This window comes from Zonotrichia leucophrys, chromosome 18, assembly GCF_028769735.1.
Source record: "Zonotrichia leucophrys gambelii isolate GWCS_2022_RI chromosome 18, RI_Zleu_2.0, whole genome shotgun sequence".
Classification (NCBI taxonomy): Eukaryota; Metazoa; Chordata; class Aves; order Passeriformes; family Passerellidae; genus Zonotrichia; species Zonotrichia leucophrys.
Genome location: NC_088187.1, coordinates 11,609,322 through 11,632,249, shown reverse-complemented (window position 1 = coordinate 11,632,249; position 22,928 = coordinate 11,609,322). Strand labels below are relative to the sequence as shown.

Sequence of the window (22,928 nt, the reverse complement as noted above, 5' to 3'; positions counted from 1 at the left end):
CCGCGTTAGGTGAACTCCTTTTTGTGGTGCTGCCTCCAGCACCAGCCAGAGAGGCTGTGAGCAGAGTCCTCAGGAAGGAGGCACCTGCAGGAGCACACAGGGTGCTTGCACAGCAGTTTAACACAGCCCAGTGGAGCCGTTTCTGTGTAGCTGCTGGCACAGCGGGCACGGGGCAGTGGTACCCAGGGCAGCTGCTGGCACAGCGGGCATGGGGCAGTGGTACTCAGAGCAGCTGCTGTGGCCACGGGGCAGTGGTACCCAGGGCAGCTGCTGTGGACACGGGGCAGTGATACCCAGGGCAGCTGCTGGCACAGCGGGCATGGGGCAGTGATACCCAGGGCAGCTGCTGGCACAGCGGGCATGGGGCAGTGGTACTCAGAGCAGCTGCTGTGGGCACAGGGCAGTGGTACCCAGGGCAGCTGCTGTGGGCACAGGGCAGTGGTACCCAGGGCAGCTGCTGTGGGAGCATGGCTGGGCTCCCTCACCACTGGAGCTCACCAGGAATGAGGCAGCCCCAGAGGAAGGAGGCAGCCCTGCTCTGCAGATCTGCAGCGAGCACAGACAGGGAGGGCAGCACCCAGAGCAGGTGCCAGGATGCTCCATCCCTGGGCACGGACCCCCCTTCCCCAGGGCTCTCCTCTGCCCTGCCTTCCCCCCACAGCCTCAGCCATGGGTGCCACTGAGGGAGCCTCAGAGACCATCTGTCTTTAATCTTCTTAGAGCCAGGCAAGTCGGGAGAAATTCAGGGGGAAGAGGCGCTGGGGTCCCTCTGTCCCTGGCTGTGACAGCACGGGGCTCTGAGCACACAGCTGGGGGAGCAGGGCCCGCCTGCCCCGCACCCTCAGAGCAGGGCTGAGACAGCAGGCAGAGAGTGCTGGGAAGCATTCCCACCCCTGGGGCAGAGGGAGAGGGGCGCCCCTTCCCCAGGCACTGCAGGAGCCTGGTACCCCCTCAGCCCCGTCCTGCCCTGCCCTTTCCTCCCCATCCTCCTCACATCAGCCCTGGAGAGGCCCTCGGAGCTCTTCCCCCTCTCACCGCCTGAGCTGATGCTGTTCCTTGGGAGTTGAGGGTGATTATGGGATTTTCTGCATCAGAGCTGGGTGTATGTGTGTGTGTGTGTGTGTCCACAGCAGAAACTCCTCAGGTGCTCCTTGGCTGCTCCTCCTGCTGAGCCTGCAGGTACCCAGGGCCACTTGTACCTGTGGGCAGGGGCTGTGCTGAGCCCAGCAAAGGGGATTGCAGCCCCCAGCGCCCAGCCCAGCCCAGTCCAGCCCAGCTCCTCCGGCTTGGCTTTGCTGTGGACAGGCTGTGCAGTCCCAGAGCTGTGAGTGCTGCTGGCCGGGATCGGGCGGCTCCGGCCGCTGCCGGTGCCCGGTGCCCGGTGCCCACCGCAGCCCCGCGTGCCAGGGGCGCTCCCGGCCGAGCCCCGCCGCGCTCAGGGCTGGGTGTGAGGGGGAGGAAGCGCTCGGCTCTGCGGTCAGGCGCTCTCCACCCCTGCACCTGAGCCGAGGCTCAGCTCAGCTCCCTCCCCTCCTTCCTTCCGCCCGCCCCGGCAGCTTCTGCTGAGCCCTGGCGGCTCCAGCAGCCCCGGCTCCTCATCCCCTGCGAGGATTAGACCGAGTATTTACGTTCCCAAGGCTTCCACAAGGGTTTCCTGGCTGCGCTGTCCACGTGTTGTGCTGTCCCTGGATCTCGGTGCCCCAAAGCTGCTTAGTGCGACCCCAGGGAGCTGCACTAAACCCAAGGGAGATGGGTACCCTGCCCGGGGGAAGGAGGCTCTGGGTCCCTGCAGGGCACAGCTGCGATCCAGGGCCCTGTGGGGGCTGCTCTGTGGCCCTGCTCCTGCTGATCTGCGGGGTTTGGGCGCCGATTCTGTGACTGGGATGATCCAGCACCCGCACCCAGCCCAGGCCAGCCCTCTGCGCTGCTGCAGGAAGCTCAGCCTGGGGCCTGCAGGACATTTCCATGGCCTGAGGATCCCTGTGACCCCGAGGCTGATGGTGTGTGAGCCCCTGGCAGTGTGCAGGCCCTGGGCAGTGCTGAGCTCTGCTCACGCCGGGTTTGTGTGGCTGGGAACAGCCCCAGGTGCTGAGTGAGCACAACTGGGAGGCACAACTGGGCTCTGACTGGTTGGACTGGCTCCTCCAACCTCTGCCCTTCCCTGCACTGCTGCATTTGGTTGAATGGTGCCAACCCTTTGGTGAGGGACTCCAAGGCACTGCCCTGCTCCTGCCTGGCACAGCGGTGCCATCCCACAGGGGCCTGTCCTGGGCTCCCTGGTGCCCTGCCTGACCCTGGTGCTGCATGCTCAGGTGCAGGCACTGCAGCTCACCGTGGGGATGGCTGCAGAGCAGGGCTGGGGGCTGCTCTGCTCCTTGGAAAGCTGCAGCCCATCTTCCTTCTCACTTCCCCTTCTCTCAGGCGGCTGCGTGTGCCCAGGGCAGCTATTTTTAGGCTGCTGCTCGCTGCCTGCTTTCCCCCGGGGATGCTGAGCAGGTTCTGGGAACTCCAGCTGTCTCTTGGGCAGCACAGCGATGCTGCTGTGCTTCCTGAGCTGGCTCCTTCAGTGCCCAGCACGTGCCCTGGCTCTGCCACCCCCCTGCAGCTGCCCTGGCGCTGGGCACGAGGCTGGGGTGCCCATGCCAGGGGTGGCAGCACAGGTGTGCCCATCTCAGGGGTGCCCATCCCAGGGGTGCCCATCCCAGAGATGCCATCCCAGAGGTGCCCATGTCAGGCGTGCCCATTCAGGGGTGCCCATCCCAGGGGCGCTGGCACTGCTGGGGGGCAGGGGTGTCTCCTGTGCCAGGGTGGTGCTGGTGCCGTGCCCAGGCAGCTGAGATTGCCGCTCTCCCTGTTCCTGGGGCTCTGCACGGCTGCCCGGGCTGGGGGCGGCTGTGGCACCTTCCCGGTGCAGGCCCGGCCCCGGGGAGGCTCCAGCCCCGTTCCCACAGCCATGTTTGGGCTGTGCCTGCAGCAGGGCCATAAAAGGCAGCGTGGGGAGGGCGCTGGCGCCGGGCCCGGGCATCGCCGTGTGCGGGGGCATCCCGGGAGCGGCTACCGGCAACCAGCACCGGGCACCGGGGCTGGGCACCCACCCGTGGGCAGCGGGCCCTGGCTCTCACCAGCCATTGCTGCCCAGTGTGTGTGCCACCGGCCCTCGGGAAGGGCCAGGCAGCCCCTGCCCCGTCAGCAGAGCCCGGGGGCCACCGCTGGTCCTGATGGGCACGGCTGGTCCTTATGGGCACCGCTGGTCCTGCTGGGCACGGCTGGTCCTGGTCCTGCTGGGCATGGCCGGGGCTCACCCAGCCCAGGGAGCACCGGCTGGTCCTGCAGTGCCTGTGCCCTCCCTGAGCCCTGGCAGTGCCTGTGCCCTCCGTGAGCCCTGGCAGTGCCTGTGCCCTCCATGAGCCCTGGCAGTGCTTGTGCCCTCTGTGGGCCCTGGCAGTGCCTGTGCCCTTCCTGAGCCCTGGCAATGCCTGTGCCCTCTGTGGGCCCTGGCAGTGCCTGTGCCCTCCGTGAGCCCTGGCAGTGCCTGTGCCCTCCATGAGCCCTGGCAGTGCCTGTGCCCTCTGTGAGCCCTGGCAGTGCCTGTGCCCTTCCCAAGCTGTGCCCTTCCCAGCACTCAGCTCCTGTCCCAGCACACCCAGCGCCTTCCCTGCTCCTGCTGCAGCTTCCAAGGCAGTTTTGGCAATGCAGGTGTGTAGCACTGAGCCCAGTGCAGCCATTTCAGACAAAGCAAAGCAAATCTACTTTAATGGCACCTCCCCACGCCCTGGGACACAGCCACGGGGTCTGGGGGCTCAGCCTGTGCCACAGGGGATGCTGCAGGGCTGATTCATCTCCCGCCCCGGCTCCTGCTTACGTACATTCGCATACGTACACTCCTGCTTACTCTGCTCATTCCCTGTACATTCACTGTGTTCATTCCCTGTACATCCACTCTGTTCATTCCCTGTACATCCACTCTGCTCATTCCCTGTACATTCACTGTGTTCATTCCCTGTACTTTCACCCTGCTCATTCCCTGTACATCCACTCTGCTCATTCCCTGTACGTTCACCCTGCTCATTCCCTGTACATCCACTCTGCTCATTCCCTGTACATTCACTGTGTTCATTCCCTGTACATCCACTCTGCTCAGTCCCTGTACTCTGCTCATTCCCTGCCCAAGCAGCTAAATTAAGCCGAGCAACAATGGGCCATCGATTATCCCATTACATTTCCATCGGGCCTGGCTTCCCAGCGGCTGCTGGAGGGTGGCACACGTGGCTCGGTGCAAGGAGTCCCTGCCAGGCCCTGCTCCTGTCCCCGGTGTCCCCACGGCCCTGCTCCAGCCACTGCCCAGACCCGGGTGCCAGCACTGATGCACCTGCACAGGGAATGGTCCTTTGGCAGGGGAGCCTCCCCATCCCAAGGGCTCTCGGGAACCCTCCCAGCTCTGCCAAAGTCAGGCCTTGCTCCACACCTGGGGGCTGTGTCCTCCTCTCTGCCCCTCACTTTCCACAGGGAAAGCTCTGTCCCCTCCCTGACTGTCTCTTTCTGTGTGTCGCCTATTCCAGCCCTGCTTGTTCCGAGGCTTTTTATCATCCAAAAGCTGCCAAGGAATCACTCAGGAGCAGAGATTGACCCGTGTGGAGCCTCCTCAGTGCCCTGCAGTGCCACTGCCCCAGCAGGGCTGTGCCTCAGAGCTCCGTGGGGCCTGTGTGGAGCATCCTGGAGCTCATCCTGGAGCTCATCCCGGAGCTCATCCCGGAGCTCATCCTGGAGCTCGGAGCCTCCTCCCAGCCGCAGTTTGCTGGAGGGGCTGGGCCAGGCCGTGGCACAGCGCTGGGCATCCCGCGGTGCCCGGGCGGTGCCATGGGGAGGTGGCAGCCCAGGAGGGCCCCGCTGTGCCCGCTGCCCGGGCTGCCTGTGCCGCCCACTCCCCGCTCTCGGAGGGCTCCGGAGCCGCTCAGGAGCTGCGGTGACGCTGCTGTGTCTGCGCGGGGATGCGCGGCAGATCCTACCTGCGTCAGCAGCTGAATTCCCTGCTCTCATCCCGCTCCGGCAGCGCCTTAACCCTTTCCTGCCCGCCTGAGCGCGGGCTCCGTGCAGCCGCAGCCAGGGTGGCTGTGACCCCTCCGGCTGGGGCACCCACAGCTGCAGGAGGGCACCCTGATCCCCGGCTGGGTGCCCTGCTGGGTGCCCCGGCTCTCCTGGCACCCCTTTGCCATCCCGGCCGGGTGGTGCTGCCGTGGCTGCCCCGGAGCCCGGGATGTGCCCAGCCCGTGCCATTCCCGATCCCTGGCATGTGCCCAGCCCCTGCTGTCTGAGCTGCTCTCGATCCCCGCTGCTCCCGCTGCTGTGGGCATCGGAATGGGCAGTTTGGTCACCTCTGAAGGGTGGCCGCTCTTTGGGCTGTTTGCAGGGATTCCAGCCACGGCTGGAAGCTTCTCACTGCCCAGCCTCACCTGCAATATGTGGAATTGGGTTCCTGAAACCAGGAAACCTGAAACCAGGAGCTGCTGGAGCCGATTTGGGCCGGGCAGCCCCTCCTGGCAGCTGCCTTGAGCACCAAAGCTCCCTGCTTCCATCACAGCCCCAGAGCTCTCTGCCTTCATCATAACACCAAAGCTCCCTGCTTCCATCACACCCAAAGGCTCTGCCTCCATCACGGCCCCAGAGCTCTCTGCCTCCATCACCGCCCAGGCTCTGCCCGGGGTCAGGCAGGGTTGGGGTCACCGTGCCGGGTCTTTGCCGTGTCCCTGGGCTCTGGGACAGCCCCGTTCTCCCCCACAGAAGGCTCCGGAGAGCACAGAGGACTTTGGCACATCCCCATCGCTCGGCACCTCCCCGGCTCAGACAGAAGAAGCTGAACTTGTTTGTGGTTTCTGAAAGACAAACCCCGAGCCAAACAAAATCAAAAGGCCCAGGAAGAGTCCTTGGGCTGCTCCTTCTCCTGCTGCTGCTTTGCCACACGGGGCAGGAGCTTGGGCAGGGCCTGAGCTTGAACTCAGAGGGACCTGGGTATGGGGCACTGGGAGCTGGGGCTGCCAAGGCACCCCCAGGGGTGGCAAAGGCACTGCCCAAGGTCTGCCTGGCACCAGGCGCCCTTGTGGGATGCCTGAGCTGTGTCTGTGCTCACTGCTGGGGTTTTGGGAAGCTCTGGGTGTGGGGCTGGGCTCTGTGTAGCTGCAGCAGGGCTCTCCCCACCCCGCTCCCTGGCTCAGGGTGAGCAGCTCCAGCGGCTCCCAGGGCGAGTCCGAGCTGGCACCGCTGGCACAGCTCCCGCTGGGCTCTGCCAGGGCTGCCCCAGCCTCTGCTTTTCCTCCAGGAGTCCCGAAAGCTCACGGCGAGCTGTGTTTGTGCGTAAAGGAGCCCAGGAAAGGGCTGCAGAGCCCTGAGCGCCAGCCCGGGGCAGGGCAGGGCCGGTGCCCGGGGCAGGAGGTGCCCCTGAGCTCCAGCCAGCCGGACAGGTCTGTTCTCATGGCCCAAGCAGAGCCACCCGGCATTAATCAGCCATCCAGGATTAATCAGCCATCCAGGATTAATCAGCCAGCCCGGGAGGACAGGCTACGTTGGGTGTGAAATTCTTTAGTGCCTGTCATAACTCCGGTGAGTCTCTTTGTTCCTGTCAGCTGTAATTTCTCATTTGACAGGCAGTGTCCTGTGACAACAGAGCCAAACCCCAACACACCCAGCCCTGGGATGCGGCACCAGGCCCCTCACCTGTCCCTGCCCCGCTCCCAGGTGACAATTTCCCCAGGGCAGGGACTCAGGGGCACTTTGGCCACTCCTGTGTGCTCGGGGCTCAGTGCCAAGGACAGACGATGCTGCCCCATTGACCCCTCCCGCGGGACAGCCCGGGCCGTGCCAGCTCTGTGACCCCGTGTGTCCCTGTGCCCAGTGCCCAGGTGTGCTGTGCCCAGCCCAGCCTCCTCTCGAGGTGTCTGTGCTGCTCTGCTCTCCCCTGCCAGGGCTCCAGACCGGTTCCCGCAGGGATTTCAGAGCACAGGACCGAGGAGTCGCCGTGGGTTCCTCCCTGCTCCCTTCCCCCGGCAGGCAGGAGGATGTGGCAGCTCAGGGCCGGCCTAAAGAGGCTTACAGGGATATTCACCCTGCCAGGGGCTATTCTGGGCTCTCTGGGCTAATGCCACGCTCAGGGCAGCGCTGGGGAGATGCCACGTGAGGGTCCCTGCTCCTGGCACCCCTTCCCCCTCTGCAGGGACCAGAGCCTGGCTGATTTCTTGTTCCTTGGGGGTTTTGTCAGATGGCAAAGAGTGTCACAAAGGGAAGTCCTGGGGATGGGGCAGAAGGACCTTTGAAAGGCACTGCCCTGTCCAATGTGCCATCCTTGCACTGCAGGAAATCCCAGGGTTGCTCCCAGTGCTGTCCCAGGCTATCCAGGTTGGCTTCACTGACCCTGTGTCCCCCCAGACAAGCTCAGAGGGTTGTGGAGCTCCAGCCTGAGCTAAATAAAGGCATCACAAGGCAATGGACAGGCTGAGACTGGAACTGGGTCAGTGGGATGAGAGCTGCTGGCCCTTGGGGACCAGCTCCATCCCTTTGTGTCCCAGTCAGGGCACAGTGGGCTCAGTGTGTGCCAGGGGCATGGGGAGCTCAGTGGGGAGCACAGGGACACACACCTGGGGTCTCCTGGGACATTCAGGGGACAGCAGGCATGGCAGAGTAGCCAAGGGTGGCAAATGGTGCCAGGGATGCCCACCCAAAGCCCAGCCCTGCCTCAAACAGAACCCAGCTCATTCCCCATGCTGGAAAGCTGCAGTGCAGAGTCTTTAACTGAACGAATCCTGAGTGATTTCCACATTGCTGAATGACATTTTAATAGTGGAAAAATAACGCTCCAAATTATCTACTTCATCTCTTCCTATTGTCTTTTACTGGCTGGGAACGAGTGCTGCAGCAAAAGCAGCCCTGGCCCTTCTGGGAGGGGTTTGTGGTGCCTCCAGCCCATGGCAGGGAGTGGGGAGGCCAGGAGGGGCTGTGCCCCTGTGCCCAGCACCCCATGTGCCCAGCAGGTGCCCAGGAGCAGAGCCTGGGCACAGCAATGCAGCCCTGGCACCCAGCACCAGGTGCCACAGGTGCCACAGGAGCAGAGCTGGGCACAGCAATGCAGCCCTGGCACCCAGCACCAGGTGCCACAGGAGCAGAGCCTGGGCACAGCAATGCAGCCCTGGCACCCAGCACCAGGTGCCACAGGTGCCACAGGAGCAGAGCTGGGCACAGCAATGCAGCCCTGGCAACCAGCACGTCCCTGAGGGGCAGCTCAAGCTGGGGGACGGTGTCACAGCAATGGACACACAGAAGCCTCACACCAACTTTTATTGTCACTGAAACACAAATCTCCACGAGCTCCCTGCCCAGGGGAGAGCAGCCCCAGCCCTCACAGGAGTGTCCCTTGCCTCGGTGCCCTGCAGCCCAGAGCTGTGCCATTCCCAGGGGTTTCCATCCAGGGGAAGGATTCCATCCTCTGGACTGAAGGCACACAAACCAGGAGCTGAGCTGTCCTTGTGCCACTCAATGGGCAGCCCCTGGCACGCTGCCCTCAGTGGGTCAGGGCTCCTTCCATTCTCTGCTTCCCTTCCCAGCAGGAACGGGCTCCAGGACAGCTCTGGGTAAGGCTTTGCTCAAGGATTCTGAGGGAAATGTGCTTGTCAGGTGCAGGAACCCACCCAGCTCTGCCCGTGGGTCCCCACGTGCTGCTGAGGGCACAGAACTCCTGAGAGGCAGGGCTGGGACTGAGCTGCCAAGGACAGCAATGTGGGGACAGCAGTGCCAGGGGCAGGACAGCCAGGGAGGGCTGCAAAGGAGTGACAGGGGCAGGACAGCGAGGGAGGGATGCAGAGGGATGCAGGGAGGGATGCAGGGAGGGATGCAGGGAGGGATGCAGAGGGGTGCAGGGAGGGATGCAGAGGATGCACAAGGCCTGCACAGGGATGCAGGGAGGCACAGCCCACTGCCACCTCAGCTCCTTTGCCACCCCCACAAGGAAAGTGCTCCCCTGGCTCCGTTTGGCACAAATGCTGGCTCAGGAAACGCCTTTGGAGGGTTTGGTAAGAACCTTTGGCAACAGGGCTTGAGGCCCCAGCTCCACTTCTGGCTGGCAAAATTTACAGCAGGCATGGGGAGAAACACTGTCCTTTCAAACACACCCTGAGGGAAACCTTTGTCAGACAGAGCTCAGCAAACACCACTGCCACAAGGCAAGTTTCATTTTCACTTTGGGATGTGGGACTGGCAGCACCCCTGGCACCGAGTGAAGGGCCTAAAACCCACACGGGCTGTTTGTGCCATGGGCTGTGGCAGTGACAGGCAAGGACAGTAAATATTCAGTAATTGAGGAGAGCCAAAGGAAACACAATGGGAAACATACTGGAAACAACAGACCAAAGTATTAAAGTCTGCAGCTGTCAGCATAAAGAAACAGCTTTGCTGTAATGTCAGAGAATCACAGAATGGTGTGGGTTGGGAGGGACCTTAAAGCTCATCCCATTGCTCCCCCTGCCATGGCAGGGACACCTTCCACCATCCCAGGTTATTCCAGCCTGGCCTTGGACACTGCCAGGGATCCAGGGGCAGCAGGAGGCTCTGGGCACTCTGTGCCAGGGCCTCACCTCCCTCCCAGGGAAGAATTCCTTCCCAATATCTCATGGAGAAGGGAACTTTGGGCAGTGTCTGTGAAATACCTTGACTCAGAGCAGCTGTGCTCTGAGACCTGGGGCAGTCCATTTTCTATAAAACTGGAATAAAATCATGCCAGCCAGTGTATCCTATAAAACCAGAGACAAGACTTTGAGGTGACCGGTCCTTCCTTGCTGACAAAGCAGACACCTGCCCTGCAATCCCAACGCTCTGCAGTTTTATTTTTGGCAGATTATAATTAAAATGGCTTTTATGGCTTTAAAAAGAAGCCACGAAGCTGCGTGTTTGGTTGAAGCAGAGAGGAGTGCTCTGGGTGAGGGGACAGTGGCCTTGGCCCTGCTCCTGCCACCTGCCCACCAACACTTCTGGGTGGCCTTGGATCCCTGGAGTGCTCTCATTTCTCACCAGCAGGTGAGAAAGTTCTGGTTGCTAACCAGTCCAGTCCCAGAGGCAGAATAAAAACTCCTTGTTAAAACCTAGAAAAGCTTGTTTCTAACAAAATCAAATCCAAACACAGTTCCTGGGTCGATGCCTTTCTCTCAGGTTCCATCACCCGTGCAACGGAACTTTCCCTACTGAGCAACTGAACTCCTCCTCCATTGCACACCTTCCAGTCTTCTCAGGAGCCTTGACAAGCCATTCCTCCATTTCTTTCTTTGACATTTTCCCTGTGCACATCCTTCCTGCCCTTCCCTGCCCTTCCGTCGCACCCTGTTCCTCTCCGCTATTTTCGGAAGGCAAAGACATCCCGTGTCCTCAGGCCCTTCTTGCCTTCGCTTCCTGCTGCAGGAGAAGACTCTTCCACCAGCCCCCCGTAGGGGCAGCTCTCGGACTCTGGGTGGTGCCCAGAGCACTCCACGGCGGGGATGAAGCCGCTGTCCCACATGCCTGTCCCACACAGCTTGCAGAGGTCGTGCAGGCTGCAGGGGATGCGCGGCAGCAGGTGGAACTGGTACAGCAGACTCCTGGCCTGGAGGGACAGAGAGGGAAAGTCACCCTCACCCCTTACCAGGGACCTACACCAAATTCACCCCTCACCAGGGACCAACACACAGGGCTGGGGTGGCCTCCCATCCCACCCCATCCTCCTGTTTGGCTGCCTGGCCTTCAGCAAAGGCGTGTCCTGCCAAACACCTGAGGGTTACCCAGGGCCCTGGGGACAGTGGCAGGTCACAGGGGCTGCCACACACACCACAGCTCACCCCATGGCCCCAGTCACTGCCAGCTGGTCATTTACCTTCCTGAGTACGAGCTCCCCGTTCATGTGCATGGCCAGGTTGCTGAAATGCAGCAGCATCTGGTCAGTGGGCAGCTGCTGCTCGATGACATCGTCCCCGTAAATCACCACGATGGCCACGCAGATGAAGAGGTGGAAATAGTCTGTCTGCAACGGGAACAAACACAGGGGCTGCTGTACAGCAGGTGGAGGCAGAGCTCTGGCTTCACCTCCCACCCTCCACAGGTGGCTCCTTGGTGAGAGATTTTGCTCCCTTCAGTTCTGCCCAGTGCTGAGAATGTGAGTTACTGGGGACTTCACAAAGCCTTGCTCCTTCACAGCACAGCAGCAAGCTCTGCACCAGTGTTTGCACCCCACAGCAGATTTTTGGGAAAACATTTCCCAGCTGTGTAAGAGAAGCCTGAACTTCAGAGGTGGGTGTTCAGCATTTCCTGAAACACCTCCTTGCGAAGCCCAGACATCCCCAAGGAGGAGAGGCAAGCAGGGCTCCATCCTCCTGCTACACAGACAAACCTCTGCCATAATCCCAGACCCGACTTGTTTTGGCTGCTTTGCTGTGAAGAGCCTTTGTGGACAGCCCCAGAGCCGGGGCTGAGCACTGCGCCAGGATGTGCCTCACCTGGTAGTGAGCCCAGCAGGCCTCCCACATGCGCAGCGCCTCGGCCTCGGGGAACTCCCTCTTGAAGCAGAGCAGGATCCAGCGGTGGCAGAAGAGCATCTGCAGCCCGTCCTCCCCCAGGGCACACAGGTGCTGGTGGAAGCGCGGGTGCATCAGCCGCAGCAGCTCCCGCAGGTACAGCTGCAAGGGACAGCAAGGGACAGCGGGGCTGGGGCACTGCCTGGGGCACCCCCAGCACCCCGGGAGCTGCACAGCTGCACAGCCCTTCTCTCTCAGCTGCCATTCCACCAGAAGGAGGGATGCAGCTGCCTCAGCATCAATTCTACCCACCAGGTATTTCCACAGAATCACAGAAAATCCTGACCCACAAGGATCACCAAAGTCCCTGCACATGGCAACCCCAAGGATCACCCCAAGGGTGTCGTGGCTCTGGAGTGTGATTTGGCATGCTGGAGCCCCCCAGCCCAGGAACTGGGGAGAGGAGAAGCCATGCCAGGGCTGAAGGGAGCTCAGCACTCAGCCTCACCAGCTGCTTCTCCATGTCCTCGTCCCGGGGGGAGCTGATGAAGATCGTGTTCTGCATCAACCCAACAAAGCACCAGAAGGTATCAGACTCATCCAGGACCTCTGCCAGGAGTGGGGCAACCAGGTCAGACATGCCCTGGGAGTAGCCAATGGCTGGGTTAAACACTGCATAGTTCAGCAAGATCCTCCTGGAGCAGAGACACAAACGCAGAAGGGACAGGTGAGGGCAGGCGACAGCATCATCTCAGGGACACAGGGCTTCATGTGAGGTGCTATAACACAGACAGGGAAACCCTGCTGCAAACCCCAGTCCTGTGGCACAGACTTCAGGAAAAAGTTTGGCAATCACAGACAGCAAAATATAAACAGAAAATGAGAATTTTAAAAGATAGGAGGACAGAAATGAATAGCCCATGGGAAAGCAGAGATGATGCCCAACACACCCATAAAGCTCCAAGCCATGCTGTTGGATGAAAACCAGCTCTTTTGGGGTCACACCTTTACAAGTCACACTGTCATGGAGCAGACTCTGGGGTGCTTGTCCTCTCCCCACCAGGAGAACCACACACCCAAGCCCACAGCCCTACCACGGCACCTGTGCTGTGCCTGTGAGTGCAGGGAAGCTCAGGGATGGCAGCAGGGTTACAGGGCAGAGAAGGGAGCTGCAGCAGCAGTGGGAGCACGGGGAAGGCCCTGCTGTTCCATCCCGTGGCTGCAGAGACACGGTGGGTGCTGTGCAGCATTCCCAGGCAGCCTGGGCTGGGAACAGGGAGCAGGACATGGTTGTTAGGAGACTGGAATCAGCCACTCCACCTCATGGTCTCCACGTTCGGGTTGCCCTCCCCTCGGAAGAACTGGTTGCTGCGGTCGGTCCTCACAACGTCCTTGTCCACCGTGAACTGCACCTGGCGCCAGAAATCCTTCTGCTCATCTGGACTCATGGACAGCCTGGGAACCACACAGCAACAGCACAGGGCAGCCACGACAGGAATGTGATTGCCACAGCGAACAAAAAGCCTCATTTCAGTCTTAGTTTGCAGAGAAAAACTATTCCTGTACCGAGTTTCCTCAGCACCTGAATAACAGACCAGCAGGTCTGCCCAGAACAGTGGATTGTCTGTCCCAGGGGATTACTGGAAGGAGCCTCCTGGGTTATAAACAGGGTGACATGATGTGTTCGCTGCAATAAACACTTCAGAAGCATCAGACTCTGTTCTCCACTGCCCCTTGGAACTCAGCACACCAGAACTCAGCACTCTGGTTTGATTGTCTCCTGATTATTAACAGTACTGTGCCCCTCCAGCTTCAATGTACCCACCTCCATTTAACAACACACAATTCTTGCATTATCAACCTTCTGGAACTACATAACCCTTCTCATCCCCCTTTTTAATGCACGTTTTATTCATAAAGAAATATAAGATCCCAATTTTACCTTCAGTGTTCTAACCCAAGCCTTGACTGTGAGGCGTTTCCCTGCGCGGTTCTGACAAGGCTGCTCCCAAAACCCAGGTAAGGAAATGTCTGAGCTCTGTGACATTGGCTCCAGAGCCTCAGCAGTGCCCAGCACCTCCTTCCCCATCCCTCCCACTCCTCTACTCCAGCCTCTCCTCATGCAAAGGATGCACAGACTGAGGTGTCACTGTGAGCCCACCCCAAGGAAGATGAGCAGGGGAGGATGATGACGGTCTGCTACCTTTTCTCCTGGATCTCAAAGTATTCTTTCCTCTTCTGCAGCCTCAGTGCCTCTCTCTCCTCAGAGGTGGACTCGTAGCTGTAGTAGTGCAGCAGGAAGGGCCACACCTCCCCACGGATGGAAAAATCAATCCCACCAAAGAAAATGGCCTGGAAGAAGGAGCAAAGTTATGGCTGGTACAGTTTCAGCATTCCCAGAAACAGCAACAGGCAACTGCCCGCTGCTGTGCTTTGGTGCCTCTGCAGCTCTTTCCTGACAAGTGACGCCTTGATTCAAGCTCCTGCAATTTGCACATGTTTAGAGGGAAAGTGCTGGCCCTCTATTCCCAGACCAGACACAAATCAGGCTCATTTCAATGTCAATAACCACCCCCGGAGAGGCTCTATGATTAACGTGTCGTTCTCATGTCACGGCTTAATCCCAAATCCTGGAGACTGCACTGCACTGCAAACTTCTGTCTCACAGCCTGGGCCCGTGCTCCCCTCAGCCCTGTTATTTCATACAGCAATCTCAGTTCATACAACCTCAGTTCATGCAATCTCAGTTCATGCAATCTCAGCTATTCCAACCATCTCAGCTCTTCCAGCAATCTCCAGTGCTCTCTGTGCCTTGGTCACACATGCTACAAACACAGCAGGCACTGGGCACTTTGGTTTATTGATTCCAACTGGCAGCAGAGGTGGGACAGCTCATCTGTCAGAGAAATGCTCCCCACCACAGAGTCACAGAATTGTTGGGGCTGGAGGGACTCTGGAGATATCCAGTCCAAAGGCAGGGTCACCTAGGGCAGGTGATAGAGGAACATGCCCAGGTGGGAATCCAGTCCCACAGCCAAGGCTTCACTCAGGTCTCCATCCTCCCCTGGCAGGATCACAAACTCCTGCAGCTGCCCTGGGGACCCACACTCAGCACAGGAGAGAGCACAGAGAGCCCCTCACCTTCCTGAGCCTGCACTCACCTTCCTGAGCCTGCACTCACCTTCCTGAGCCTGCACTCACCTTCCTGAGCCTGTACTCACCACCCTGAGCCTGCACTCACCTTCCTGAGCCTGTACTCACTTCTGAGTCTGCACTTACCTTCCTGAGCCTGCACTCACCTTCCTGAACCTGTACTCACTTTCCTGAGCCTGCACTCACTGTCCTGAGCCTGTACTCACCTTCCTGAGCCCGCACTCACTTTCCTGAGCCTGTACTCACCTTCCTGAGCCTGTACTCACCACCCTGAGTCTGCACTCACCTTCCTGAGCCTGCACTCACCTTCCTGAACCTGTACTCACTTTTCTGAGCCCGCACTCACCTTCCTGAGCCTGCACTCCTCCTCCTCAGCAAGGAGAGAGCACAGAGAGCCCCTCACCTTCCTGAGCCTGCACTCACCTTCCTGAGCCTGCACTCACCTTCCTGAGCCTGTACTCAGCTTCCTGAGCCTGCACTCACCTTCCTGAGCCTGCACTCATCTTCCTGAGCCTGCACTCACCTTCCTGAGCCTGCACTCACTTTCCTGAGCCTGCACTCACCTTCCTGAGCCTGCACTCACTTTCCTGAGCCCGCACTCACCTTCCTGAGCCTGTACTCACCACCCTGAGCCTGCACTCACCTTCCTGAGCCCGCACTCACCTTCCTGAGCCCGCACTCACCTTCCTGAGCCTGTACTCCTCCTCCTCAGCAAGGAGAGCACAGAGAGCCCCTCACCTTCCTGAGCCTGCACTCACCTTCCTGAGCCTGTACTCACCTTCCTGAGCCTGCACTCACCTTCCTGAGCCTGCACTCACCTTCCTGAGCCCGCACTCACTTTCCTGAGCCCGCACTCACCTTCCTGAGCCTGTACTCACTTTTCTGAGCCTGCACTCACCTTCCTGAGCCTGCACTCACCTTCCTGAGCCCGCACTCACCTTCCTGAGCCTGCACTCACCTTCCTGAGCCTGCACTCACCTTCCTGAGCCTGCACTCACCTCCCTGAGCCCGCACTCACTTTCCTGAGCCTGTACTCAGCTTCCTGAGCCTGTACTCACCACCCTGAGCCTGTACTCACCACCCTGAGCCCGCACTCACTTTCCTGAGCCCGCACTCACCTTCCTGAGCCTGTACTCCTCCTCCACCTGGCCGGCCTCGTTGAGGTGCTGCAGCCAGGCTGCCACGTCCAGGCGCTGCTGGCAGTTCTCCTCGGGGTGTGTCTCTGAGGAGGGCAGCTTGGGCCGGCGGATGGAGAACTGCATGCAGGTTTTCTCATCTGCGAGCTGCTGAGGGGGAGAGCAAAGCACAGCTGCACAGGAGCCAGCGAGAGCAGCCCAGTGTGAAACCCAGAGCAGCGAAACCTCTGCGTGGTTCGTGGGGGATTAAGCACTGAGGAGCTGCACTTGGGAAGGTTCTGTTGGCTTTTTTGTTGGTTTTTATTTTTTTTTTTAATTCCAACCATTACAATAACAAGAGTGATTAGAATAATTAAAATCCACCGCGAAACAGCTTCATCTTAAAAAAAAAGTAGTTTCCATTCCTCCCTCAATCTTATCCCTGACCTGAAACTGAATTAATGCTGCTTACAGCAAAACTTGCCCCTGCCAGGAATGCCTGCAATAAATTACATATGATTGGCCATATACAAAGGGATTGCTGTTAGGAGAGCGGGGAGCTGCGCTGCCAGGCTCTCTGAGGGCACTCAGGATCCCAGTGCAAGGCTGCAGCTGACATTTAATTTAAAAATCAAAGGTTGCTCAATGCAAAAAGTGAGCCCATGCGACCGTAATAAGAAAAGCAGCGGGGGGCTCTGTGGGAAGGATGGAAATTTAAAAATCACTGTTTCTAATAAGCACATACAATATCTTAAACAGATAATTAAAGAGCTCTTATCACATTTGTATGTAGATTGAACAAAATATGGCAAGATGCCTTGTCAAAACATTCTCCAAACGGAATGCTATGCGTCACAAGATGGATGAAAGGCTCTGACACCATTTCCAACCTATCTCTGCAGATTTCCAAGCACCTTCTGTGCCTAAAGGACACTGCTGACCTGTCATGTCCATCAAAATCACTAAGCAAATCTTCTGGATGATGTTCCCCCATATTCCACAGGTAGAACAGGAGTGGATGGACACAGACAGCTCCAAGGGACACCTTGAGCCCAGTTTGCACTTCCACCCTAAACACCCAGCACCTGGCAGCTTCCTGCCTGACCTGCTGCCATGAACCCAAAGTCTCATTTTCCAACACACCAACCCACGTGTGAAACCCCTGGCTCAGGTACCTGCTCCTTGAGCTGGGTCTCTGTGCAGTACTTCCACTGCTGGAACACCTCGCACAGTTTATCCAGGCCCCCGTGGTGAAAATGGAAGATCTTGTACTGGCTCTCCCTGCTCGCCACCACCAGCTGCCCACAGGTGCACGCCTCATCGCTGTGGGAACAACGGAGAGCAACCTGCAGGGGCCACCCAGCACCACGAGGGACCAGCAGGACATGGGGAGGGACAGAGCAACACCAAGCTGCCCCTTCCAACAGGGCACAGAGGCAGCTTCACACCCCTGGGACTCACTGATCCTCAGGGGTCACTCCAGCTGAGACATTTTATGATTGTATGACATGGTCATAGTGACAATTTTCTCCACTTGTGCCTGCTAGCAGAACTATTTTTACCCTTCCTTCACATGAAGGAATTAAAATTTGTCTTCCCTGGAGAAAAAACCACAGGAAGTCTGCCCCAGAAACATGAAGGCAGTACACAAAGTCAGCTCCTAGGGATGTGCAGACATGCTCACACACAGTCCAAAGAAACAGGGAGTGAGAGCAAAAAAAAGGGAGTAAAAATGTTTTTGCAATTATTTGAAATAAATTTTGTAATAATCTGAAAGATAACTGCAGAGGCTGAGAGCAGCAAGACTCCAGAGGAGCCTGGTGAGGGGCAGGCAAAGGAAAAGGTACCACAGATAAAGATGTTTTTCATATCCCCAGGTTATTTGAAGCATTTATGGTATGACAGCTAAGAGCAACCTTTACTTTACTAAAAATAAAATCCTTTCGACTCTGTAACTGTAATTCAGAGGCTCTCCTTGGGAAGGCTGACACTCACTTTCCTGGAGACAATTGTTCTGGAAAGGCTTCCAGGTAGGATTGCAGAAATCACCTCTGCCCAGAGCCCCAGCATGGAGCAAGCACAGCTCACACACAATTCACACACAGCTCACACACAGCTCACACACAATTCACAGAGCTCACACACAATTCACACAGCTCACACACAGCTCACACACAATTCACACACAGCTCACACACAATTCACAGAGCTCACACACAATTCACACAGCTCACACACAGCTCACACACAATTCACACACAGCTCACACACAATTCACACAGCTCACACACAGCTCACACACAATTCACGATTCACACAGCTCACACACAATTCACACAGCTCACACACAGCTCACACACAATTCACACACAGCTCACACACAATTCATACACAGCTCACACACAATTCACACAGCTCACACACAGCTCACACACAATTCACATGATTCACACAGCTCACAAACAGCTCACACAAGGATCCAGTACCTGAAGAAAAGGCGAAGGGATCTCATTTGTCCCAGGTCTACTCTGAAGACACCACACACCTGCTCGAGGGCAAATACCTTCTGCTGCTCATCCCATCTGGTGCTCTGCGTTTGCCCATTGTTCTCCTGGAACTGGGCACTGGTGTCCAGGCTGGAGGCAGAGCTGGTGGAGCAGGTCATGCGATTGTCACACGTGTCCCTGTGGGCAGAGCGTGGGGACAAAAACCCCGTCAGCCATGGGAGGCTGTGGGTACGTGCACCAATCACAGATGCTCCATGTTAAAAACCTTTAGTCAGAGGTCTCAAACCGGCATTAATCCACCAACTAAATTATTTTTATTTAAATTAATCCCTACCGTCCCAAAAAGCATCCTGGTTTTGGCCTTTTCCTAAAGTCTTGCATGCAGAACTGGGGAGAGCCAAACCACTCCTCAAAACATCAACTTTTGAGAAGGTAAAATGAAGAAGCTCAAGCAATGCCCTCAGTGTCCAGCTCAGCCACTGCACTTCAGGATGGGGACAGGAGGAATGAGCACATTCCAAAGGCAGCATGGACCTGAGACCTCATCTGGGAAATTCCCTCTTTGACCAGTGAGATCCAAAGATGTTTCCCCTGAACTTGAGTTTCTCATTACACCTCCTGGATTCATGGCTATAAACTCCAGACAAATGCCAAGCCTGGATTCATGGCTATAAACTCCAGACAAATGGCTTCCACCTGCAGTCTTGAACCTTGGCAGACTTAGGATTGGGAAATCACACCTGAGCTCTTCAATCCACCCTAAAGAAGAGAGAGTGAACCCAACCCTTTCCCAATCCACCCCAGATCTCCAGCTTTAAATGCAAACTGAGCTCAGACTCAAAAAGCCCCCATGTCCCCACCAGCCCCCATCCCAAACGAAAACTATCAGTGCTTTGGGAATGAAGTGAATGTGAAACTGTGACCCCTTGGCTCGTAAAAAGGCCAATGCACGTGAACAATCTCGGCGCGGGCTCTGAATGGGCTCTGCTGTGAAATTGGGGTTTGCCAGACAAGGCCTGGAGCAGGTACAAAGCAGCCCCCTGCAAGGCCACTTTATGTGGTGTTTTCTAATCCTCTTATCCAACAATGTGGGCACTGAAGGCTGGAAATCACACACTCAGCATGCACTTCACATCCGTGTGCCTCCCGCGCCTGGCTCGGGGCCTCTTCCCCAGGAGCAGCGTCCCGGGCAGCACATTCTGGGATTCTGGGATTCTGGGGCAGGGCTCTGGACAGCCCAGCCAGCTGGGGCCATTTCATCCCAGCCCTGCTCCAGGGTGGGACTCAGCTCCCCCAGCCCCTTCCTGCCCCTGTGGCACTGGATGAGACCAAGGCTGGTTGGCTCCAGCTAAAGGAGCAGCTTCGAGGCTCTCTGGGAAGTTCTGCTGCTCCGGTTTTTGGAAAGAAAGCAGCAAAGCAGAACTCACACTCAGGCCATTTGGAGGATGAGGACTCAGAAGGGATGTGGCAATAGGGATCCCAGCACACATCCAAACCCACTCCGCGTTAGACACCAGGATGACTTTGACCACAGGCACAGCTGTGCACCATCCCCATGAAGATTGTACTGGCCTTTATGAAAAATCAAGCATTCCTTTCAGATAAGGTGGCAAAATGTAACACTCTCTGAAACATGGAGTATCTAACATTAACACAGATGTAACAAGAGTGCTGGTACAAGACACTTGGGCTGGACTGCCTGCTAGGAGCAGCTGGTATTTATGGAGCAACACTTCATAACAGCCACAGCTGGTTACACAGGATTTTCCTGGAAGAGATGACTCAAACCAACTCAAAGATTAAGCAGAGGCAACCCATTTTCTAAAACTCTTGCAAAGAGAAGCTGGTCCATATGTTAAAGGAATGGGTTGGAGGATGGGTTGGTATGAGGATCATGCATGTCCTGGTCACAGAAGTCCAAATGCCAGCTCTTCAACAACATCATCTGAAATGACCAGCAGAGATGTCCAGAGAGGTGCCATGAAATGAGTGACCAGCAGAGTTGGCTTTGATGCTGGACATTGCACAACTCCTCAGCGCAGCATGTCCAGCTGCAGTTCCCTGTGCTCCAAACCCCAAACCTGCCCCAGATGCTGCAGCGCCAGCTGAGACCTGCGGGCAGGAGAGGCCGGGCACAGCCCTGGCACCGGGGGAACCTCCGGAAATGCTTCTCCAAGACAAATGTTTGCAGTTCCCATCCGGCGGCGGCGACAAGCTCGCACACGCATCCCCAGCACGGCAGCCTCCCGCGTCAGGGCTGCAGCCCTGCAAGGAGCACGGGCTGAGCACACAGGGGAAATTCCGGCGTTCTCACTGGTGCAGAGGGCGAAATCTGAAAGAGACACCTGTGCCCTCCCTGCCCTTCACAGGGCTCAATGGACACAAACACTCTCACAGGACAGAGCAGAGACAGAAGCGCCTCGTGCTGGTGCTCACTGAGTCACCGGGGAAATTCGGAAAAAACCCACACCGTGCCTAAAATGACTTTTTCCTGTACATATTGATTGAAAAAGAATTGAAAAACTCTAATCTCTGGACTACTTTTAAATAAAATTTTAATATTGAGATCATTCTGTAGGTCAGTGACAACAAGCAGTATGATCTCTGCTAATTTTGTGGGGTTTGGGGAGTCCTCTCACCAGGCACTGAAGACAGACAAATGCAGGGGAAGAGTTTATTGTTTGTCAGACTATTCTATGTGTTGGAGGAGGAATTTACCCCAGAGCACCCCATAAAAGCAGGAGCTGAAGCACTGCAATGCAAATAGCTGGAGGAACATTCCAGAGAGACTTTGGGTTGTGGGATCCAGGAAAAACAGAGCACCAGCTAGTACACAGCACTGGTCAGCAAAACAACAAGTGCAGTGGGCCACGGGAATAAAAGGGACAGGGGAAAAAATCAAGGAGGATTAGAAAACCTGGGTCAGGAAACTCTGGGCCATGCTCATGTGTTCAGTTCAAGAAGGTCAAGGAGGGGCTGGAGCGTGTCCAGGGAAAGGAACAGAGCTGGGAAAGGGGCAGGAGCACCAGGAATGGCTGAGGGAGCTGGGAAAGGGGCTCAGCCTGGAGAAAAGGAGGCTCAGAGGGGACCTTCTCATTCCCTGACAGAAGAGTGGAGCCAGCCAGGGAAAAAGGGACAGGACAGAAGGAAACAGCCTCAAGTTGTGCCAAAAGAGGGCCAGGTTGGTAATGGGGGGAAATTCTCCATGGAAAGGGCCGTCAGACATTGGCACAGCTGCCCAGGGCAGTGCTGGAGTCCCCAGCCCTGGAGGGATTTAACAGCCCCATGGATGGCACCTGGGGACATGGTCAGTGGTGACCCTGGCAGTGCTGGGGAATGATTGGACTCAGTGAAGTCTGAGGGCTTTTCCAACCCAAACAATTCTGTGATTCTGTGATTCCACTTCAGCCTTTTGCCCTCAGCCAAGTCCCACCACTCTTGCCCCAAAACACATCCCATTCCTGCTGGGGAGCAACAACAGGGGCTGATGTATTTTCTCCACTCTACAATCAACTACAGCAGCCAACCATATCCACATTCCTGGAGCCTCTGCAGCCCCAAGGAGCCACCACCCCCTCCCACCCCACGGGACCTCTCACACGCCCGGCTGAGGAGCTCAGGTGAGACTCAACCTGCAGCACTGGGACCCAACTCACCGTTCCAAAGCCTTGGAACACACCCACGGCACAGAGAGAGCTGAACCCAATTATTATTTCTGTTCCAGAGACCTGCCCTGATTACCTGGGAAGCCAATTTCAGCAACAAAGACCTAATAACTCATTTTACGATGTGATGTGACAAATATAATTACGAGGGAGAAAGGGGCTGAAGGCTGCAGCCATGATGTGGCAGTTACCCAAGCTGTCAGCGTGCACCACCTGATTCCCAGCGAGCCTCCTGCCAGAGCCAAGCCCTGCTGCTGGAGCTGCCTCTCCATCAGTCACTAATAACAGCTCCCACAGCCCCAGCATTCCCGCACGCCGGCTTGGGACCATCATTTACAGACAATGAGTATCATCATAATGTATGAGCATCCATGTAATGGGAATTACATGCCCCTTTTCCTCCCCAGGGGTTAGCATTTCTCTGTTTCTCCACTATTCCCCACAGGCACTGACCTTCTGGGTTCCTCTTCTTCCCAGCAAGGTGAAATAGCTCCTGGCAGCATCAGCTGCTAAGACAGACAGCTTCAAACAAATAATCTGCCAATAAAAGTTCAAAGCTATCCTGAAATGCCTAAAAATTTAGAGCAGTGGCTGTACAGAGTAAGGTAATATTGAGTATCTGGAACCCAAATCCATTGTTCTGATAAAAAAGCGTCCTTGACAATATACATATATTATAGACTGGAACGTGCTGAATTCAGTGACACAAAAGACATGCAAAGGAAACCAGATTGGTAATTTAGGATTAAAGAAGAGATGCTGAAATGTGTCTGCTTGCTCTGCAGAGCAGGGCTGGAAGGACACTCACAGGACAGCACCAGCTTCCCACAGTGTGGCACCCAGAGGCAGCCACAGACAGGGAATGCTGCTGTCACACTGACCAGCACAGATGAGTGACCGCGTTAAGAACTGCGTTAAAGCCACACTTTGCTGAAAACATTTGGAACTTGAAGTTTCTGTGCCTCAGAGAAC

General features: G+C 57.1%; 1 protein-coding gene across 4 annotated transcripts in view; it reads right to left on the bottom strand.

The window, feature by feature from the left end:
- Window positions 1-8,307: 8,307 nt before the first annotated feature.
- Window positions 8,308-22,928, bottom strand: part of TBC1D16 (TBC1 domain family member 16) — a 30,949-nt gene continuing 16,328 nt past the window's right edge. For 3 of the 4 annotated variants that reach the window (XM_064728922.1, XM_064728925.1, XM_064728924.1), the window contains 9 exons: window positions 18,271-18,468; window positions 16,960-17,107; window positions 15,788-15,955; window positions 13,720-13,868; window positions 12,837-12,971; window positions 12,025-12,211; window positions 11,499-11,678; window positions 10,880-11,026; window positions 8,308-10,612 (listed from right to left, as the gene is read on the bottom strand). In XM_064728922.1, the coding sequence (XP_064584992.1) occupies window positions 10,367-10,612; window positions 10,880-11,026; window positions 11,499-11,678; window positions 12,025-12,211; window positions 12,837-12,971; window positions 13,720-13,868; window positions 15,788-15,955; window positions 16,960-17,107; window positions 18,271-18,468 (1,558 nt within the window). In that variant the 3' untranslated portion in view covers window positions 8,308-10,366. The remainder of the gene's footprint in view (window positions 10,613-10,879; window positions 11,027-11,498; window positions 11,679-12,024; window positions 12,212-12,836; window positions 12,972-13,719; window positions 13,869-15,787; window positions 15,956-16,959; window positions 17,108-18,270; window positions 18,469-22,928) is intronic. The other variant, XM_064728923.1, reaches the window with a different exon arrangement.